The following is a 21324-nucleotide window of genomic DNA, read 5'->3' as shown; positions in this document are numbered from 1 at the left end:
TTTCTCTATCACCGAGGCTACGTCTACATTGCGCTCTCTTGCTCATGAACATATGCAAATGAGGCACAGTGATGAATATCGACACATCTCATTTGCATACTTAATGAGACGCATGTCACGTCTAGCCCGTGTGGGTCTAGTCAGTGCTGTTCTGAAGTGATTTGGGGCACTGCGATGACCGCCGCGGGCAGGGTGGGGTCCGGGCCCTCCCTCATTCCCGGACCCCGGCCCAGGGCCCTAACACCAGGAGCTCGACTCCCGGTGGAAGCAGGTGGGGGTTTGCCCCTAAACTTGCCTGCTCACGGGCTCCACGACCCTCCCTGGGCCTAACGACCCTGCCGGCGGTGGGCTCAATCCTCTCTCCATCCCGGTGCGCCCGGCCCCGGGGCCCCAAGGATCGTCTTGTACTAACCTCCGTAACATCGCCTTCAAAGTTTGATTAACTCTTTCCACTAACCCGTCTGTCTGCGGGTGGTATACTGAGGGCCGTATCTTCTTGATCCGTAGCCACCGGCACAGTTCGACCATCAACCGTGATACCAGGTTCGGGCCTTGGTCGGTTAAAATCTCTTTCAGGAGACCAACTCAGGCAAACATTTTCATTAATTCATCGGCTACCGCAGAGGCCGTGGTCTTACGGAGGGTCACTGCCTCAGGGTAACGTGTGGTGTAGTCCACCACTACCAGGATGTACTGGTGCCATCTTCGTGTCCGCTCTAGGGGCCCCACGAGGTCTAACCCCACCCACTCGAAGGGCTCCTCAACCAGCGGAAGGGGCACCAAGGCGGCCCGGGGCACCCTCACCCCCGAAGTTAGTTGGCACTGGGGGCAGGAGGCACAAAAGTTCTTGATGTCCTGATATATCCCCGGCCAATAGAACTGTTGTAATACCCGTTGTTGGGTCTTCTCCACGCCTACATGCCCTGCCCAAGGGTTTTCATGTGCCAACTCCATCATCCTCCACTGGTAGGCCTTAGGCACGACCAATTGGACCTCTTCCCCTTGTTGTTCATTCCCCCTCTGGACCCGGTATAGTCTGTCACCCTGGACTTCAATGTACGGTCCTTGTTCGGGTGGCCTGTTCTCCCCATCCCCTTCCCCCGTCGTTACCCGGGCGTTCTCCCACGCATGCTGGAGCGTCGGGTCCTCCCGTTGTAGTACCAAGCGCCGTGGGGGGCCCTTGCCGCTCGGTCTCTCTGCTGCCAGGCGGTGATCGGCTGGAGCTTTCTTCCTTCTGGGCCACCCAGACTGACTTGCTTCGTCCCCCAGGGGTTTCAGTTTTTTCCTGTAAGAGCTGGCGAAATCCCGGCCAATCCCTCCCCAACAAGACGGGGTATGGCAACCAGTCAGCTACCGCCACCCATAGGAGCCTTCCCAGTTGCCCATCATGCAGGACCACCCGTGTAGTCGGGTAAGCACGAGTATCTCCGTGTACGCACCGGATCCATACCGGGCGGCCACAGCGCACCCCTATCTCTAGGGAGTCGGCGCGAATCAAAGTTTGCCCACACCCCGAGTCTAGCACCGCCTCGACCATCCTCCCATTCAGCTGTACCTTCTGCATTATCCGTCCGTGACTTACCTCCTGCCTCAGGGCTTTCTTCAAGGAGGGTTGTCCGAACGTGCAATCCATCATCGGGCAGTCTCTCCGGAAGTGGCCCTTCTGCCCGCATTGGAAGCAGGTCACCTTCGGGGGGGGGGGGCCCTGGCGTCCGCCTGCTTCTCATCAGTACTTCTAGCTTCTTCCCCATTCTTCCCTTCTGTGACGTGCCATCTCTTGGTTGGGAGCAATCTTTGGGCCTAACCCCCTTCTACCCGGGTCTCTCTTCCTCGTGTAGTCGGGCCATCTCGCCCAGATGAACCGGCCCCTATCCCCGGCTTCCCCTTCTCCTCAGCATTTTCTGCAGCCATAAAATGCTCCATTAACGTGACCGCTTCCTCGAGGGTCCCGGGGAGGTGGCAGCGTACCCACTGCTGGCCCTCGGAAGGCAGCACCTGTAGGTACTGCTCTAAGATCACCAGGTCGGTTACCTGGGATGCCGTCTTAGTGGACGGTTCCAACCACCGCATACCGGCCTCCTTGACTCGCTGGGCTACTGCCCTGGGGCGCTCCCCTGTCCCATACTTGGAAGCCCGGAATTTTTGTCTGTACGTTTTGGGGGAATACCCAGTTGGTCTAATATTGCTTCCTTCACCTTATAGTAACATAGAGCATCGCGGTCTGACATGCTACGGTAGGCATGCTGAGCCCGAAAGGTGGGGGGCCAGTATCGTGGCCCAATGTTCCTGGGGCCATCGCGCGGCCGTCGCCACCCGTTCAAAGGTCACTAAGAAGGCTTCGGCATTGTCCTCCAGCCCTAACTTGTCCAGTCTAATTGGGAGGCGGGCACTCACTGTCCTTTCCTCGTCTCCCCCTCGGGGACCCGTATCTTGACCTCGGGTCTCTGCACTGGAGGCGCCTCCCTCCTTTAGTTCATGTAGCAGCTGGCGCTGTTGCTTCTGAAATTCAGCGGAGATCTGTTGCAGCACCTCAGTCTGCTGCTGCTGCAGCTGTCGCTGGTTCTCCACCAGCCACTTGAGTAACTTATTCACTTCCAGGATACCTCGGTCCTAGGCGACAAATACTACCACTAAAATATCTCCTTTCCCTGCCCTTACTACAGGGCATGGGACAATGCCCACGTTCTCCACCTGTGTCACGCCTAGCCCACGTGGGTCTAGTCAGTGCTGCTCTGAAGTGATTCGGGGCGCTGCGATGACTGCCGCCGGCAGGGTGGGGTCCGGGCCCTCCCTCACTCCCGGACCCCGGCCCAGGGCACTAACACCAGGAGCTCAACTCCCGGTGGAAGCAGGTGGGGGTTTGCCCCTAAACTTGCCTGCTCACGGGCTCCGCGACCCTCCCTGGGCCTAACGACCCTGCTGGCGGCGGGCTCAATCTTCTCTCTGCCCTGGTGCGCCCGGCCCGGGTTATCCGCACCCTGGCTCCCCCAAGCCCTCAGTTACCTGCCGGTCCTCTCCTTCTGCATCCTCCTCTCCCCTTTCCTTGCTCGCCCGGCCCATTTTATCCTCCTCCAGGCCGTCTTCCCCCCGCTTCCAGGTGCCCAGCATCCTCCTTTCCTGGTGCGCCGGTGACGTCATCAGCGGGCGCCGCTGCGCGGCATCCTCCCCACTCTCCGGCCGGCCAGCCACTGCCCTCCACAGCCCCCTCCACTCCCGGGAACTGTCCGGAGGCAGGTCCCCCAGGGCTGCCGGGGCTGAACCCGCGGCTCCCGCAGCTGCGGATGATCCCTCTGTCTGCGGCTAGTGATGGGGTTGCTCCACCCCGTCACAACGCCATTTTGTGCAAGGGGCTTTTGCACAAGAAGAGCAGTTTACACTGCTCCTTCTTGTGCAAAACCCCACTCTTGCACAAGAGCCATTCTGCCTGAAAATAAGCGGTAGAATGGCTCTTGTGCAAGAGGGGGTTTTTGCACAAGAAGGAGCAGTGTAGACTGCTCCTTGTGCAAAATCCTCTTGCGCAAAAATGGCGGTTCATTAAGTATGCAAATGAGGTGTGGTGATATTCATTGCCGCGCCTCATTTGCATATGTTCTTGCGCAAGAGAGCACAATATAGACGTAGCCCAACGGTATGTCTACACTACTGAGTTTTTCTGAAAAAATGTCATGTTCACATTGCAATCATGTTCTTTTGGGGGGAAAAATCGAAAGAACAGAGGGGTTTTTCTGACATTGGTAAACCTCTTTCCACGAGGAAGAACTCCTTTTCCGAAAGAGCTCTTTCAGAAAAAGGCGTGTGTGGATGGGGAAAAGGGAGTTATTTCAATAGAAGAAGAAAGAGGAAAAAGCACAGGTGCCTTGGTGGCCATTCCACCCATAGTAATCACCACAGCTAACCTGCGAGATAGCATCCATTCTGTGTGGATGGTATCTGTCTAAAGAGGAGATCGCTTTTTCGATGCACTTTTATGTGTAGCAAAATGCAGGACAATGTAGCACTTTAAAGACTAACAAGATGGTTTATTAGATGATGAGCTTTCGTGGGCCAGACCCACTTCCTCAGATCAAATAGTGGAAGAAAGTAGTCACAACCATATATACCAAAGGATACAATTAAAAAAAATGAACAAATATGAAAAGGACAAATCACATTGCAGAACAGAAGGGGGATGCGGGGGGGTGGGAAGGGGGAGGAAGGAAGGTAAGTGTCTGTGAATTGCTGATATTAAAGGTAGGGAGAGTGGGATGTTTGTGAGTTAATGGTATTACAGGTGATAATTGGGGAAACTGTCTTGGTAATGGGTGAGAAAGTTCAAAGTCTTGTTAAGTCCTTGGTGATAAGTGTCGAATTTTAACATGAATGACAGTTCAGAGGATTCCCTTTCAAGTGCAGATGTAAAAGGTCTTTGTAGCAGAATGCAGGTGGCTAAGTCATTTAGAGAGTGTCCTTTCTGGTTAAAGTGGCAAGAAACTGTTTTCTCTTTGTGATCTTGTCTGATATCTGTTTTGTGGGCATTAATCCTTTGGCGAAGTGTCTGAGATGTTTGTCCAATGTACATAGCAGACGGACACTTTCGGCACATGATAGCATAGATTATATTTCTGGATGCGCAGGAATATGTGTTCTTGATCTTATAACTTACTTGGTTAGGTCCAATAATGGTATCAGCAGAATGAATATGTGGACAAAGCTGGCAACAAACCCCGTTGCCAGCTTTGTCCACATATTCATTCTGCTGATACCATTATTGGACCTAACCAAGTAAGTTATAAGATCAAGAACACATATTCCTGCGCATCCAGAAATATAATCTATGCTATCATGTGCCGAAAGTGTCCGTCTGCTATGTACATTGGACAAACATCTCAGACACTTCGCCAAAGGATTAATGCCCACAAAACAGATATCAGACAAGATCACAAAGAGAAAACAGTTTCTTGCCACTTTAACCAGAAAGGACACTCTCTAAATGACTTAGCCACCTGCATTCTGCTACAAAGACCTTTTACATCTGCACTTGAAAGGGAATCCTCTGAACTGTCATTCATGTTAAAATTCGACACTTATCACCAAGGACTTAACAAGACTTTGAACTTTCTCACCCATTACCAAGACAGTTTCCCCAATTATCACCTGTAATACCATTAACTCACAAACATCCCACTCTCCCTACCTTTAATATCAGCAATTCACAGACACTTACCTTCCTTCCTCCCCCTTCCCACCCCCCCGCATCCCCCTTCTGTTCTGCAATGTGATTTGTCCTTTTCATATTTGTTCATTTTTTTTAATTGTATCCTTTGGTATATATGGTTGTGACTACTTTCTTCCACTATTTGATCTGAGGAAGTGGGTCTGGCCCACGAAAGCTCATCATCTAATAAACCATCTTGTTAGTCTTTAAAGTGCTACATTGTCCTGCATTTTGCTTCAACTACCCCAGACTAACACGGCTACATTTCTATCACTATTCTTTTATGTGTAGACACTCTCTTTTGGAAGAAGTTTTTCGGCAGATCTCTTTCGGAAAAGTTTGTTCCGAAAGAAGCCTGAAGACTAGACTTAGCCCAAGAGGCCCACCTGACCTCATTTTCCTCATGCATATTAATTCCTTTTTCTCATCTTCGCTGCACCTCCATTCTTGTCTTTCTCACGTGCAAGCAAAGACTACATCAGACCCCACCTAGCCCCTGGCTTCAAGTCTGTAGCCTCATGGCTCCTCTCCACAAAGGTGCAGACATAACCCTATTTACACTCTCTTACCACTTACACATATCCATGCACTCCCTTGTCACAGGATAGAATGTTACAGAGCTTAAAGATTATATAAGCAATAGCTGGAAGTTACAAAGCTTGCAAAGAGGTTGCAGAACTTGAAACATTACTTGAAAATTACATGGCTTGCAATAGAAACTGATATAACTTAGAATAGTTGAGAGTTACATGGCGTACAATAGAAAGTTTTGGGACTTGCAATGGCTGAAGCTGACGACTTAAAATAACAAAGTTACCTGACTTACAATAACAGAAAATTACATGTCTTACATCCACATTATACCAGCTTGGGCGGAGGTTTTACACAACAGTGCGCACCCACTGTCTTCTTCCCTGTGGTGGTGGTAGGCGCGCACAGCATGCTGCCCTGCTTCCCCATGGTGGGGCTGTGAGGAGGTGGCTTGGCTCCTATGGATGTGAAGGACCTCAGCCGAAGGTGCGAGGCTGGGGATGGGGCTGAGGGCTTGCCTCCCCCAGCCCTACCTTCACCAACTGCCTGTGCTGTAGCCTCTGTTTGTCAGAAGCTTGAAATGGGCAACAGGAAATGGATCACTTGACGATTCTGTTCTTTTCATTCTCTTTGGGGCACATGGCATTGGCCACTGTCAGCAGAGAGGATGTTGGGCTAGGTGGACCTTTGGTCTGACCCAGTATGGCCATTCTTATGTATAAAACCTGCCCGTGGGGGATGGGAATAAAAATAAAACACTACTTAAAGATTTGTGTACATGTGTGTGTTTCAGATTTCTACTTTGTGATCATAGTTATACTTTGAACTAAATGCAACGCAGCTGTCATGATACTGAAGAGAAGGCAGCTATCATTCAGTTTTACTTCTGAATTTTTCCTAAAAGTGCAATTTATTAGCACATTGTGCCAAATAACTATATGGGCTGAAAATTTCCATGCCAACTATCTGCCTTAGGCTGAAGTGGTTAAACTGTTTCTAAGAGAGAGGCTAGGAAAATGCATGTTTGCCTGTCTTAAAAATGTTGGGTGACTTATTCTTTGAGAAGATCTGTTGTGCTCAGGCTTTGGAGCAAGGTCTTGAAGCTTATAAGAAGAGTAGCTTTCTTGTCATGGATATGCCTTTTGTTGTCCGCATGACAATCCAACCACATTTAACCAGCTCAACAAGCCTCTGAAAAATCAGTTTTTGCATGTGCTGAGTTGAGCCCTGTTAGAGCTTGGTAGCTAAATTCCCCGAAGACTGTTTTCATCTGGTATGCTTCTATCTGAGCTGAGCAGGACTTTTTCTGAAATTAGAATTCTAGGCTACTGAACCCCAACGAAAGCAAAGTGCTGGAGACTCTCTCATGCAGCATCAGGAGAGAGCTGGTCAGAATCACTTGTACACACAGTGGAAGCGTAACTGGGAATCCCAGTTTAGCATTGCAAGGAAGTTTACAAGGTATATATTTTAGTTACTGTAATGTATTTTGGACTTTTGCTTAAACACATGGTTTGATTAAACTACACCCTCTCTCTAGTGTGGCTCAAGCTAGCAGTGGGCATCCTTAATTCTTTTTTTTAGTTAATTCTTTAGTGAATTGCTGAGTTTCCCACCTTCATATTCATCAGTTCTAGTCAGAAGGGGCAAAGGTGCAATTGCATACCAAGCCCGAGGAAAGAAAATGGAAGTGAGAATTCATAAATTCTTTATCTGCTTACAGAGGGACAGCACCAGGAGCTTAAAAAGGTTCTTCATTCCCTTTAGGCTTTTTTGTTTTCCACTGCCCATAGTGAACCTTGAGCATATTTGCCTACTCCTGACAGCAGTAATGCTGGTCACTGACTTCAAATCCAATGTAGACACAGTTATATTTGCTACTGAAGTTGTTAGTCTGTGGTAGCACTTTGCTTTGAAAGCTTAGTAGAGAATATGTGATCAGGTCTGGCTGCCCGTAGGTGCAGCCTGTGGTGTGTATCATCCTAGGAGTCCCTCCTGATATTTCTGTCTGTGAAGAAGTGGCAGGTGAAGAAAATCTGCAAGTGCCCTGGTTCAATCCAATAGAGGAAACTGCACAGTGCAATAAGTGGCATGTAGGCATTGTTGTCACTATGGTCAGGAGTTGTGAAGATCTGGATGGATTGGGTGGGTTACTCACTCTCCTGTATGTTGACAACATAACTTCTAGTATGGTGCCTCCCGCCTTGTTGGAGAAGGGATGGTCACTGGCAGTGTGCCCTCATGTCCTTTCTGTAAAGGATGTGTCTCTTATTAGAATCACTACTTTGTAAACATTTATATTGCACTAGAGCTTAGAAGCCCAAAAAGAAATCCAGATGCCGGGGTATCAGACTCTCTGCAGTGTTGCAAAGCGGCAGCGCTGCAGAGCGTGGGGTCAGTTAACTGCTTTGAAAATCTGCGTGCAGCCCAATGCTGGGCTTCCCATGGCATTTCAAAGTGGCAGCACTACACAGAACTGGGGGTCAGCTGGGGAGTCCCCAGCTGATCCCGGGCTCCATGTGGTGTTGCCACTTTAAAATGCCACATGCAGCCTGGGGACATTCCAGATGGCCCCCAATTGCACGTGGCTTTTCAAAGCGGCAGTGCTGCATGGAGTCCAGGGTCTGGCCCCCCGGCTTCAAGCAGCACTGCTGCTTTGAAGTGCTTCCTCTTCTTTCCCCCTTGCTACCTCTACCTCATAGAGACAGCAAGGGGAGGAATCAACTAGTCAACTATCCTGTCAACTATTGGATAAGCATTTGCTTATGGGACAGTCGACTCGTCCCTATACTGAACAACCACAGCCTGAGCAAGCTGGTCAGACAGACTTGCTCTGGCAGAGTTGAAACTGGAACCCGGTGTCTCAACTCCTACTCCAGGGTCTGAATCACAAAATCATCCTCCCAGATACAGCGTTGCCATGGCACCGTCAGTTTTTACTCTACCACACTGGGGAAATAGGAACTTTGTGCATGCGCCTAGCGGTAAGAGGACCACGGAGCTACCCCTGGACGCACGTATAACCCGAATATTACGGTAAAGTGTGTGCGTCGGGGGGGAGGAGGCGGGGCGGGAAGGTTCGTCTCGCGGGAGCTGGGTTCGAGTTCTCGTGAGATCTCGGGGCAGGACGAGGAGGGAGATCCAAGCAGGAGGCGGGGAGCCGGCTGCTGTGGGTGAGTGCGAGAGACCCGCGCGCTGTCTCGCGCCCCGGGCGGTAATCGGATTGGCTCGGCTCCGCCCTGCAGTTCCGTGGCAGCACAGGCGTCTTCCCGCCCTGACACCCCCCCCTCCCGTCGGGGTCCCGCGCTCTGACCCTGACCCCCCCTCAGGCAGCGCCCCTCCCCCTGTTCCCTCTGGGGCAGCGCGGCAGGGCCCCTCCCTCACACTGACTCCTGGGGGGGGGGCAGCAGCAGAGGGTCCCGCCCCCAACACTGACCCTCCCCAGCCGGGGCAGCCAGGTGGGATCCCAGGGGAGCAGCAGCACCGTAGGGTCCCCCTCGCTGGCGCTGAGCCTCACCAGACACCCCCAGCGACTCTCCCCTGGGGCGGCAGCAGGACACGGCCCCCTGTGGAATTCCCCCTCTTCTCCCGGGGAGCAGCGCAGGGCCCCATCCACCCAATACTGTACCCACCTGGGGCAGCAAGGCAGGGCCCTGCCTCACGTGGGCATCTGTACAGGGTCCTGCCCCTTCACCTCGGGCACAGAACCTCATCCCTCAGGGGAACAGCCCTGCCCCAATTTAACCCGGTCTCCAATCTGCCATGTCCTGGGGAGGGGTGGACACATCGCTTCCAGATTGGTGCACATAACAAAATTCATTCTGCTGAGGGATGTGAAGTATTAGAGGGAAATATGAGGAGAGGTTAAAGCGACTGGGACTTTTCAGTTTAGAAAAGAGGAGACTGAGGGGGGGATATGATAGAGGTATATAAAATCATGAGCGGTGTGGAGAGGGCCGATAAAGAAAAGTTATTTATTAGTTCCCTAAATAGAAGAACTAGAGGACACCAAATGAAATTAATGGGGAGCAGGTTTAAAACTAATAAAAGAAAGTTCTTCTTCACACAGCGTGTTGTCAACCTGTGGAACTCCTTGCCAGAGGAGGCTGTGAAGGCTAGGACTATAATAGAGTTTAAAGAGAAGCTAGATAATTTCATGGAGGATAGGTCCATAAAAGGCTATTAGCCAGGGGATAAAATGGTGTCCTTGGCCTCTGTTGTCAGAGGCTGGAGAGGGATGGCAGGAGACAAATCGCTTGATCATAGTCTTCGGTCCACCCTCTCTGGGGCACCTGGTGCTGGCCACTGTTGGCAGACAGGATACTGGGCTAGATGGACCTTTGGTCTGACCCAGTACGTCCGTTCTTATGTTCTTATGTTCTTATGGTGGTGACCTCCATACCATACCACTCTTAATTCTTAACTGCTGCTAGTGGCAACACTGCCTTTAGAACTGGATGCCCGCCTAGCAGCCATTACTCTGAAGGCAGGGCAGAAGTAAGTGTGGCAATATCATGACACCCCTACGATAGTCAAATTTCATAGTCTGTGTTGCAGTTTTTCACACCCATGAATTTGGCAGGGCCCAATGTATATGAGAAGAATGTGGACTCGAGCAGGGGTTTTCACAATAAAATTTGTGGTGACCTCAGAGTGCAGCCACCAACTCTTGCTGGTGGCTGCCCTGGCAAACCTGTCTCTCTATTTCTGCCATCTGGGAAAGTGGGTCATGAACTCACCAACTGTGTGCAGTGTCCCAGGTTTCCTGGGCAGCAGTGGGAAAGCTACCTGGAGGAGCATCCCAGAAACTAAGAGCTGCATGCACTGTGTCTCCAGAGGCACTTCCTCGAGCCCCTGAGGAGGTTGTGCTGTGCAGGACAATGCTCCCTACTGGCAGTGCCAGTGTAAACATGAAAGCGGCACATTTTGCTGCCCAGGAGCAACAATTGGGCGCTGCAAGGAGGAACTGCTGCTTTTGTCCCCATACTCTGCTTTGCCCTTCTATGCTGTAGAAGCTATTGTGGATGCAAAATAAATTCTAAAAAAACCTTCTTGTGGCTGTATTTGAGAAATGCTTTTTCAGAATGACTTGAAGAAGGGGGTATGCTTACCTGATGTTATAGCGGTGAATAAGATTGCCCTGGATGTTTCACTTTTGCCTTTGTGTGTCTGTGTTTTACAGCAGAGAGCTCACCATGGAGAACTCAGAGGACAATACAACTGTGTTCTCTGCCTTGCGATCTCTCAACAACTTCATTTCACAGCGTGTGGAGGGGGCATCTAGTCTGGCTGCACCAGGATCACTTCCAAGTACCTTGCATATGCAGTACCAGCAGAGGGTTCAGGTGAGACATCCCTGGTTCATTCACACCTGGAGTTAAGAATTTAGATTTATTTTGATATCAGGCATGGGAATTTTTTTAGTTAAGAAACAGAGGCTGTCCTTTCTTACATTGCTATCCCAACATTGCCAATGATGGAGACAATTTGCTCCCAAAATAAAACTCTTAAACCCATTCATTTAAGAAAAAAGTAAGTTATGGGCCTGACTCTTTGTCCTGGTCAGTATTCAATTGGTTTTCTTCAATTCTCTCCCTTTAACTTATCTGTAGGTCAACTTAGGCAGCTGTATTTTGATTTCATCTTGCCCCCATGACTGAGCTTAACTGATGGTTTGCTCGGGGTGATGGTCAGTTTTTCCTGCCTTGTCCATTTCTTTCTTGAAAACATACTGTTAGGTGTGCTAAACTATCCATGGCATTTTTATGATATTGACTCTGAGGACTGAATTGAGATCACCAAATTAATTCTATTGGGGACCTCAATCTGGACCAGAATTGTAGTCTTTGAAGCATAAATTTTAATTTACTAAACCAGTCTTCATGGATGCTATAGCGATGGACACTTTAGCAATGTCCAAGATGTCTTACACAAGTTTTGAGTTTTGTAGCTTTGTTATGGATCTCTAATTATGTGTCTGAGTGTAAAGTAAGGCCTTGGTATCTTTATTTAAATTTCCATTGCATTTAAAATTGTGTGGCTGGGTCCCTGGGGACTTGGTAACCTATTAGCTAGGTTGCTGAGTAGGTGGGCAGAAAAGGGGGAGGGAAGCTGGCCCTCTTACCACTGTGTTTCTGGCCCAGGAACTCCCAAGCCATTCCCTGTTTCAGTCTGGGAAATGGATTCAAGAGTCCAAATTCTTCTTACAGTTTCAGTTTCTCAATATGTTCTCCCTTTTCCCAGAGGGGTGGGGGCTTACTTGTTCCCATGGCTGCTGGATGGACAGGATCTGGTTCATGCCCTCAGACCCACAAACCAAGCTCCTGCCTCCTCACTTTAGTCAGCTCCAAACTGAGCCATGTTCCTTCCTTTTCTCCTCCTTCTAGGCCTAGCATCCTTGCAGGTAAAGTGAGGTGGGGCTAGCTGAGCCCAGAGGTTTCTTTAACCCCTGGGATGCTTGACATTCCTTTCTCCACTCCCTCAACATTCTGACTATAACAGGGGTGACCAGCCTAAACCTGAGAAGGAGCCAGAATTTACCAATGCACATTGCCAAAGAGCTGCTTATATATCACAGCCCTGATCATATCTCCACACCGCTCTCAGCACATCCCACCCACTGGTCAGTCCCTCCTTCTCCTTTTCCTCCTGCCCACTGTGATCTGCTCTTTCTCAGTGGGAGACACTGGAGGAGGGAAGCATGAGTGTGACAGGCTCAGTGGAGAGAGTAGGAAGTGGCAGGATCCTAGGTGGACAGCGCCTAGGGCAGAGCTGGGGGTTGAACAGTGAGCACCCTCCAGCCCAGTGGAAAGTTGGCACCTGTAGCTCCAGTCCTGGATTTGGTACCTATGCAAGGAGCCGCATATTAACTTCTGAAGAGCCGCATGTGGCTCTGGAGCCACAGGTTGGCCACCCCTGAACTATAATATTTGAATGTCCTTAGTCTTTTTTTTTCTGTGTTGTAAAGTCTTCAGTGAAAATATGTTCTGATTTAGGATTCTGATTTAACATGGAAGAAGTATTAATGTGTTATAAACAGGGCTCGCCAGCCGCGCGGTTCTGCTCTCTGTGCATGCGCAAGTAGATTACATTATTTGTCGAGCCCTGGTTATAAAGACAAAGTATTCTGTGCATCCTCACAGCACTGAAGGAATTAACAGGAGTCCTGGTAGTAATTTTGCACACACAATGCATTCTCAGAAATAAAATTTGGTTGTAACATGTATGTCAGACCTGGTACTTTGCTCTACACTTAGTTTCCCAGATGTAGGTATTGGGCCTGATCTCTGTTCCTTGGCTAGCTCCTGTTTCTTTTTTGAAAAGGCCAAAGAAATCTGAAATAAGAATCTTTTTTTAGTTTTGTGTGTTGTAAGTGTATTCTAGAAGCAAACTTCTCCAGTGATTGGTGTGGGAAATTTGGACCTCAAAGTTCACCCACATGTCTATTCTCAGCTGTCACTGATTGACTTTGTGGCCTTGGACATGTCATTTAACTCTTGGTCCTCAGTTTTCCCATCTTCTAAATGGGTAGGACAATACTTACCTGCGCCCATCTATGACATGAAGGGTTAAATATATAAAGTTTGTAAAATAATTTGAAAGCCAAATCTGGAGAGCACTGTAAAAATGAAAAGTATCATTGCTGTTCTGCTGATTGTGTGTTTTTGTGTCTATCTTCACGTGGAAACTGATCAGTTAGAGGAACAAGCTGAGCAGATTCATTCCAAATCTCAGCTCTTGCAAGTGGAACGGGAGAAGATGCAGATGGAGCTGAGCCACAAAAGAGCTCGCATTGAGCTGGAGAAGGCAGCTAATACTAATGCCAGGAGTTATGAGGTAGGTAAGCATTCGTGCTGTCTGGCAGCCAAGGCTCCAGTCATAGCATCTTGAGATCATTGAAACTGTTGCATGGCTGACAGATAGTCTGATGTTGATCTGACCACTGGATACTCTGTAAGTTTGTTTATTTAGCACTCTGCTCATCAGTATAAAACAAAAGGAGATTCAGGTCTATTGCATTACACTTTGATTATTTCAGAAGTGTTTAAACTTTATTGGCACAATTGCAAACAATTAGTATGTTTGACTGTAATGAACTGGAATGATAACACCAGTCATGTGACTGTCATACAGAGAAGCTGCATTGATAAGATGCTGAGCTTTAGTTGTGACTAATAGCTTTTGTTGCCTTCTGGTTGTGTGCCCAAATGTGTTTGCTTCGTTATGTTGCTAAAATAAGCAGCACAGTTTGTGGGCTGTGTCATCCTCTTAGTGCCTCTTCAAAATTCATCTGCTAAAATAAATAAAAAAATAAATCTGGCAAAATATTATAAGGATTCTGAAAGATAGATTTATTCTATAGCTGTGAAATAGTGGGTCATTGAGTAAATTCCTAGTTCTGCTTCAAGTCACGTGATCTTGGGATTAAGCCAGGAGTGGTTCAAACCTGAATCTAGCTGAGTCACTCTCAGAAACCCTTAAAATACTGGTACAAAAAGGGAGCAGCACTAACTCAGCAGAGTGGTATTACCATGCTCAAATTCAGTGTTTCATGAGTCATGTGGATAAAGGTTTCAGGAATCTTGTGTTGTCTTGCATAATTCTTGCTTAGCATGTAAATCTGTGGCCCAAATTGCTTTGATTTAGCAGAGAAATTTATTTATATTTTTCAGTAAGTGCTACTCAATTTGAGAGAGAAACAAACTTGAAATGGCATGTGAAATGTTGTCAGAATGCCAATAAAATAATCTGGCTGAACACTCCCCCTCCCACAGTTGCCAACTCCTAAATCTACTCCCATATGTTGGTGGTTTCATTGCACTGATTATTTATATCAGTGTTTCTCAACCTTTGTTTATAAAGTATCCCCCCTTTTTTATAAAGTACCTACAGTTTTCAGACACACTTTTTTTTTCCTACCATTGCAACACATTTGTTTAAACAACTTAATCGTAGCTGGGCGGTGAAATTTTAAAGCACTGTAAAACTTAAAACAAAAATTCAGTTTTCTCCACATTTCAGTTGTGTTGACATACCTCCCCAGACTTCTCTCAAGTACCCCTAAGGGTACTCGTACCACTGGTTGAGAAACACTGGTTTATACTGTGTCTTTAAGAGTTACTTATTTAAGATTAAAATATTTAGATTTAAAATACTCTAATGCACATAGAAATTTCAAAGAGAAACGGATTTTGTTACTCCAGATATTAAGGTCCCAGACTCAGTGAAATAAACTTGTGTAAGTGTAATTGATGTTTGAGCACATGTAAATTATGCTGTGCAAACCATGAAGCCATCTCTGAGTTTTAAGTTCATACATCACTTCAGAAAGTGCTGTCTAGTAATTCTTTGGCTTCATTACCCTTTGTTTCATTCCCTTGTCATTGAAAAGCTGCCAGTAAGATATTAGCTTTTCTACTGGGGGGGGGGGGGGGGGATGGCTAGCCTGCAGGGGGTTTTCTGGGATACCAGTGGTATCCCAAAAAAACTCCGCTACGTCCAGGGAATGGGTTTGCTCTTCCACTTTTTTTTTGCGGAAGAGCAGTTGTGCTCTTTCAGAAACCCCTGTATTCCTTGTTCCACAAGGAAGAAAGGAGCTTTCGAAAGAGGGTTTTTTCTTGAAATTTGGCCCAGTCTAGATGGGCCAAATTTTGGAAAAGCCTCTTCCGACAAAAGTATTGGAAAAAGATACGCAAAATGCGGAGTGCATTTTGTGTATCTTTTTCTGCTAGATCTTTGCAGTCTAGCTGTACCCAGGGGGAGGAGGGTTTAAGAGATTAGTGTTTGTTGTTAGGGTTGCCTGTGAGACTATAGGGGGCAATGAGGAAAGGATGATGTCTTCAGCATTGTGGTCCTTTCTTCTTTATGAAGTCCCTTTATATTTTCCCTTGCCTAGCGAGAGGCTGACCGTAACCAGGAGCTCCTCACGCGCATAAAGCACTATCAAGAAAAAGAAGTGGAGGCTGAGGCTAAGCTGAAGGAACAAATGGAGATTAATACATCTTATAAGAAAAGCATGGAGACTGTGAGCCAGAACCTGCAGGAGAAGGAGAGCAAGCTAACTGAAGCTAATGAAGTAAGAGCGTAATGGTTTATTTTATTTCACCTGGTTGTCTAGGTGACTATGAGGGTCACATGGAATCAGAACTATCCACTTGTGTTACCACAATTAGAACCACAGTGTACACAGTGATTAACAATCACAGTTAATATGTGTCCCCTGCCATAAAGAGCTTACTGTCTAAACAGGAAAGGAGATAGGGTAACAGTTCTGGAAAGGTGAATATGGAGATGAACAATGAGATGGCATTGAGACAGGTGGATTTGGAGGAGAAAGACAGTTGGAGTGCAAGAGTAGGGAGAGTGTTCTAAACTTGGGGAAAATTGGGATAGAAGTCATGAAGTGGGGAGAAGGAGAAATTAATGAAAAGATTGATAAGATGAGAAGGAACAAAGGTAGTAACGGAAACAAGCAGGAGAATTGGAAGAGCTGATAGGAACAAAAACTACCTAGACAGTGTTCCCTCTAATTTTGTATGTCCGTGTTCAGAGTGACTATTGTTATGTGCACCAATATGGGAGTGATGTATCGCATAACAAAAATCATTCCGCATGTGGACAGTGTGTGACGGGGTGGGGCCATGAGGTTGGGGTATGGGAAGGGGCTCAGGGCTGTGGCAGGGAGTTGGGATATGGGGTCAGGGTTCTGGGATGGGGCTGAGTATGAAGGTTTGAGTGCAGGTACAGGAGTCTGGGTTGGGGTGTAAGAGGGGCTATGATGGTCTCAGGGCAGGTTTTTGGGGTGTGTGAAGTGTGCAGGAGTGTTATCGCAGGGCACTGGGGATGTGGTAGTATGCGGGGGCGGTTCAAGTGTATGATGGACTCAGGGTTGGTGTGTGTGTGTATGGGTACAGGAATGTTATGACGCTGCAGCCAGATGGGGGCTGGATCACAATTGGGGGCTTGTGGCCAGGCTTCATTTTTAAATAAAGTAAAATATGTCTAAAATACAAGGTTTCAACATTGTCTTTATTTATGGCAGGAGTGGGCAACCTTTTTTGATCAGGGGCCACTAACCCACACAAGTGAAAAGTGAAGAAAAAAACCGCTCCAAACCTCCTCAATCCTCACTGATGTGGCCCCCAACTGAAACACCTCACTCCCCTGATGCTCCAGCTCCATGGTGTGGGGAGGATCAGGGAGGGCTGAGATTCAAGGCCTCAGGCCAGATTTACTCTTGGGGTTTCAGGGTTAGTGAATTTTGTGCCCCCCCCCCCCGGCTCTGGGTGGGGCTGATCAATCACCTGTGAAGCTATGCTGCCTGCTGCCCTGCAGCTTAGAGGGAACACTGTCCGTAGGGCTGTAGCACCAGCGCTGGCTCTCTGCTGCAGGGGGGTGGAGGGGAGGGCTAGAGGGGGCTGAGTTGGGGCTCCAGAAGAGCAATATCTGGTTTCCTAGTGAGCCATATTTGGTTCATGAGCCAGAGTTTGCTGACCCCTGTGCTACCTGATAAGTTTCAGAATGTTAAAGGTGGGAGTGAGGCGTGAGGGTCAGGTGAATAATGGTAATTCTAGCAAGTGTGGCTTATTCTTCAAATTTGAGATGTTCCTTCTTCTGCTTTGCTATTTAAGGTTTGTCAGGCAACTGGTTTATTTTAGGCTTGACAGTACTGATGTGTGTTTTCTGTGTGCGTATTTTGAGTGGATCTGAGTTACTGAGAGCTGAGCCTAATAGTTTAGTAAAGGAGTAACTGCAGAGGCTGCTGTGATTACTATCTTAGCTGTTGGATCTGTTTCTTGTACCAGTCACCGTGGTAGGTATACCTCCACTGAGGAATTACCTCTGCTGTTACTTGGTTGGTTGAAAATTTTTGGGTCTCTATTTTGAAACCCCACTGTTTAGAAGCATGTGGATGTGGTGATGGTGGGATAATTAAAGGTAGGACAAACACTCATGTGAGCATTGGTTTTGGTTTTGAGGCTTGATTTTTGCATATCAACTTGAGGTCATATCCTTAATGGATAAAGAGGTGTCAGTTTGAGCAGCAGATGAAAGAGAGCAAAGAATTTTCTTTGACTTTGTTCTGAGGTGGGTTTACAGGTCTTATTGTGAATTATTTTTAGATTCAGTGTTTCACATTAGTCAGTTGTTTGATCTCAGTAGTTTGCATGCCAGAATGTTCATCCTGGAGGACCATTGGTCTAGTTGTGTGTCATTTATTCTTCCCCTTCTTTCTCTTAATCTAGACGATCAGCATCTTGAAAGGGAAAATATCTGACTTGCAGTGGCGTTTAATGAATCAGGAGATGCAAATGACAAGCCACGAATCTCAGAAACAGGAACTGATGGAACAGCTGGATATGCAACACAAGTGAGTAGGGGAACAACTACTGCCAGAGAAAACAAATCTTCAGTCTTTTGCAGCTGCTATCATTCAAAAAACGCTCAACAGCTTTTAATTTTTGCTCTTCAAAGAACTTCTTTGATCTGCATGTGTAGGTTGTAAAATTTGCTGGAGACTTGCTCTGAGCAGCAATTTAATTCTACCTTAGAAAAGAAACACACAAGCTTATCACCTCTCTTATATATATTTACGTTAATACTTGATTTTTGTGCTGTGTGTAGTTGAGGGGTGATTAAAAGATCTGACAAGGTGCATCTTCCTGCTACATTGTCCTCTTTTAGCCCCATGCTCTAACAATTGTTTTTAGGACCAAGGTTTAAATAACTCTTTATGTAATGTACTCATTACATAATGTCTTGTTGGCGTGGAGATGGGGTAACATTATCTTGAGGATCTCTGTAGAGGTATAAAATATATATAAAATACAGTCAGTATTTTTCACAAGAGTAGTTCTGCCTTTGCTATAGAGGAAATTAGTCTGCATATCTGAATATCTCAGTTGTCACAGAACCTTAAAGAAGGTTCCTGGAGGGCAGTTCTTGTGTTTACACCACAATAGTCCTTTATCAAGGTGGTAAATTGTACTTGAATAATAAGTGTGTGCCTCTTATGTGCCTCTGTGTATTTTTCCCACCAAGTTATTCTTGTATGTAAATGAATCTCTTATGTCTGTGTAAAACAGCAAATGTCAGGAGGCCAACCAGCAAATCCAGTTGCTGCAAGCAAGCCAGTCTCTGTTGGCAGAACATGAACAGAAAATTAAGGTGAGGGAGCGTGTGACCTTTGCTGAAAGCTTGCTTTTTCATTTTTACACAGGAAAAGTATCTGAAAAAGTTACCCTTACAGGAAACTGAAAGCTATTCTGTCATATAAGTAACTTGCCTGTTAAGTAGGGTAAAGCTGAAGTTGCCTAAATTCACATTTCAAGGCATGGAAATTGGAAGCGTGGATTATACAGGCTATAATATTCAGCATTTATATAATGCTCTTCATCTTTTTAATATCTGAGGGTATGTCTACAGTACAGAGTTTTGTTGCAAAAATGGCTGTTTTTCTGACACAATTTGAGGAAAGTCCACACTGCAATTGCATTCTTCCGCAAGAAAATCGAAAGAACAGAGGGGTTTTCCCGGCTTTGGTAATCCTCATTTTACAAGGAAGAAACCTTTTTGCGAAAGAGCTCTTTCGCAAAAAGGCATGTGTGGACAGGGAAGAGGGAGCTCTTTCAGAAAAAGAGGAAAAAGCACAGGTGCCCTGGTGGCGATTCCGTCCACAGCAGTCTCAGCTTACATGTGAGAAAGTGTCTATTCAGTCTGGACACTCTCTTTCGAAAAAGCAGATCGCTTTTTCGATGCTCTTTTGCAGTGTGGATGCTCTCTTTCAGAAGAAGTTTTTTTGGAAGATCTCTTCTGAAAAAAGCTTCTTTCGAAAGAAACCCATAGTCTGATATAGCCTGAGAGTCCAATTGGATGAAAGATATACCAATCTCTTCTGTGTAGATAATTGATTTCTGTCCTTATATAGCAGAATGTTTGCATGCAAGCTGTGCCTGGTCTTGTCTGGTCACTCAAGGCTGTGGCACAGTACTTCTAGATATATTGGCTTTTTCATAGCAGATGGTGAGTGGTGCAATTCTGAGCTTAGTTCTTGCTTTTGGAGAAATGCTTCCACTGGAATCTGGTTTACTTTTTGGGGGAAGTATGGAGGTGTCCTTTGTACTGCCAAACCAACTAGGCTCGTTAGAATTGATACTTCTCTATGGAGATAGGAGGTAGGAGAGAGAAAAACAGATGGAGCGAATTAAACTTGGCTTTGGGGAAATGGCTTATTGTGATGTTTCCTTTGGCCTTTAGTAGAATATAACTGAAGGGCAGAAGCATTGCCAATTTTATAGGGATGCATCAGGAGAAATGTCTACAGCAGGCAGAGTGACTGGAAGTGGAGGTGGGGAAGAGGACAAGAGACTGCATTACTGTTCTAAATAAACCCAGTTTTCTCAAAAAATAAAACCCAACTATGTGGGTTTACACCAACATGAAGAAGGTGTCTACTGCTTGTTGCCCTCTGTCTCCATTGTGCATGTCTGTTCTGTCCACTCCTAAGCAGCCCATCAGAGTACTAATTTCTCATATATATTATGTTATTGTAGGTAAAAAGAGGAAACTTGTGGTTTATTACTCTTTACTGATAGGGAACTGATGTGTAAGAGGGAGAGCAGATGTTCTTTTCCATGTTAATAGAACCCATTTCTGATATATATTGGAGTTTATGTAAGGATAGGGAGAAGAGGATTTGCACAGGTTTAGAGCTCTGAGCTTTCCTGGGCCTTCCTGGGCTAAACTCGGCATTCTTTTTTTGATGTCATCAATTGCCTTCTAGGATCTGGAACAGAAGCTCTCTCTGCAGGAACAAGATGCTTCAATTGTGAAGAATATGAAAGCAGAACTCGCCCGATTCCCAAAGATGGAGCGGGAACTGCTCCAGCTCAGGGAGGATAATGCCTACCTCAGGTGAGAAGGAAGGTTCTGTCTTTAATATGGGGCATATGTAAAAAATGGCTCCTTTCTTCTTTGAAGAGTGTCCCTGGGGATGCTCGACCCTAAATGTTTCAGTGCTGCTATGCCTCTAGTTGGAGAATTAAGATAGCAGTCCCCTTGGTGGGCTGCGCATGCGGGGCAGCTGACATGCACCATTCAAGAGTGGCTGCTGCACACACACAGCCAACTGACCCCTCAGTTCCTTCTCTGCTGCTGTTGGCTTCAGTCAGAACCTGCAATTGCCCTAGATATCCTTTTGTGCTTAGTTAATTAAGTAAAACTGTTAGTTATTACTGTTTAGTCATAGTTAGTTATTCAATTGTTCTTGTAAAAGAAAAAAGTTTTGTTTTAGATAGTTTGAACTTAGTGAGTCATTTAACTATTGTCTGTCAAGGTCAACTGATCTCCCTCAAATACTGCACTACTTGTTACTCCTCAGGGACACAGGACTTCCTTTGGCTCCATAAGGGGAGCACCTTGCAGTGATCACAGCACTGCATCTTCAGGTAGATGACTATTCTCTGTTTGCACATCCTATAGTCAAATGTTTCCTAAAAGGGCTACAGAACACACATTCCCCCGGATAAACCTCTGATTTTGGCTTGGGATCTAAATTTAGTTCTGAGGGCACTAACAGGCAAGCTGTTTGAACCCATGGC

At 46.7% G+C, this 21324-nt stretch overlaps 1 protein-coding gene across 6 annotated transcripts in view; it reads left to right on the top strand.

Moving 5' to 3' along the window:
- Window positions 1–8808: 8808 nt before the first annotated feature.
- Window positions 8809–21324, top strand: part of MAD1L1 (mitotic arrest deficient 1 like 1) — a 743124-nt gene continuing 730608 nt past the window's right edge. For 5 of the 6 annotated variants that reach the window (XM_075899591.1, XM_075899593.1, XM_006112872.3 and 2 more), the window contains exons 1-7: window positions 8809–8898; window positions 10908–11070; window positions 13421–13561; window positions 15621–15800; window positions 17971–18095; window positions 18811–18892; window positions 20508–20638. In XM_075899591.1, the coding sequence (XP_075755706.1) occupies window positions 10921–11070; window positions 13421–13561; window positions 15621–15800; window positions 17971–18095; window positions 18811–18892; window positions 20508–20638 (809 nt within the window). In that variant the 5' untranslated portion in view covers window positions 8809–8898; window positions 10908–10920. The remainder of the gene's footprint in view (window positions 8899–10907; window positions 11071–13420; window positions 13562–15620; window positions 15801–17970; window positions 18096–18810; window positions 18893–20507; window positions 20639–21324) is intronic. The other variant, XM_006112873.3, reaches the window with a different exon arrangement.

Source organism: Pelodiscus sinensis, chromosome 16, assembly GCF_049634645.1.
Source record: "Pelodiscus sinensis isolate JC-2024 chromosome 16, ASM4963464v1, whole genome shotgun sequence".
NCBI classification, from domain to species: domain Eukaryota; kingdom Metazoa; phylum Chordata; order Testudines; family Trionychidae; genus Pelodiscus; species Pelodiscus sinensis.
This window is presented reverse-complemented; position numbering and strand designations above follow the sequence as displayed.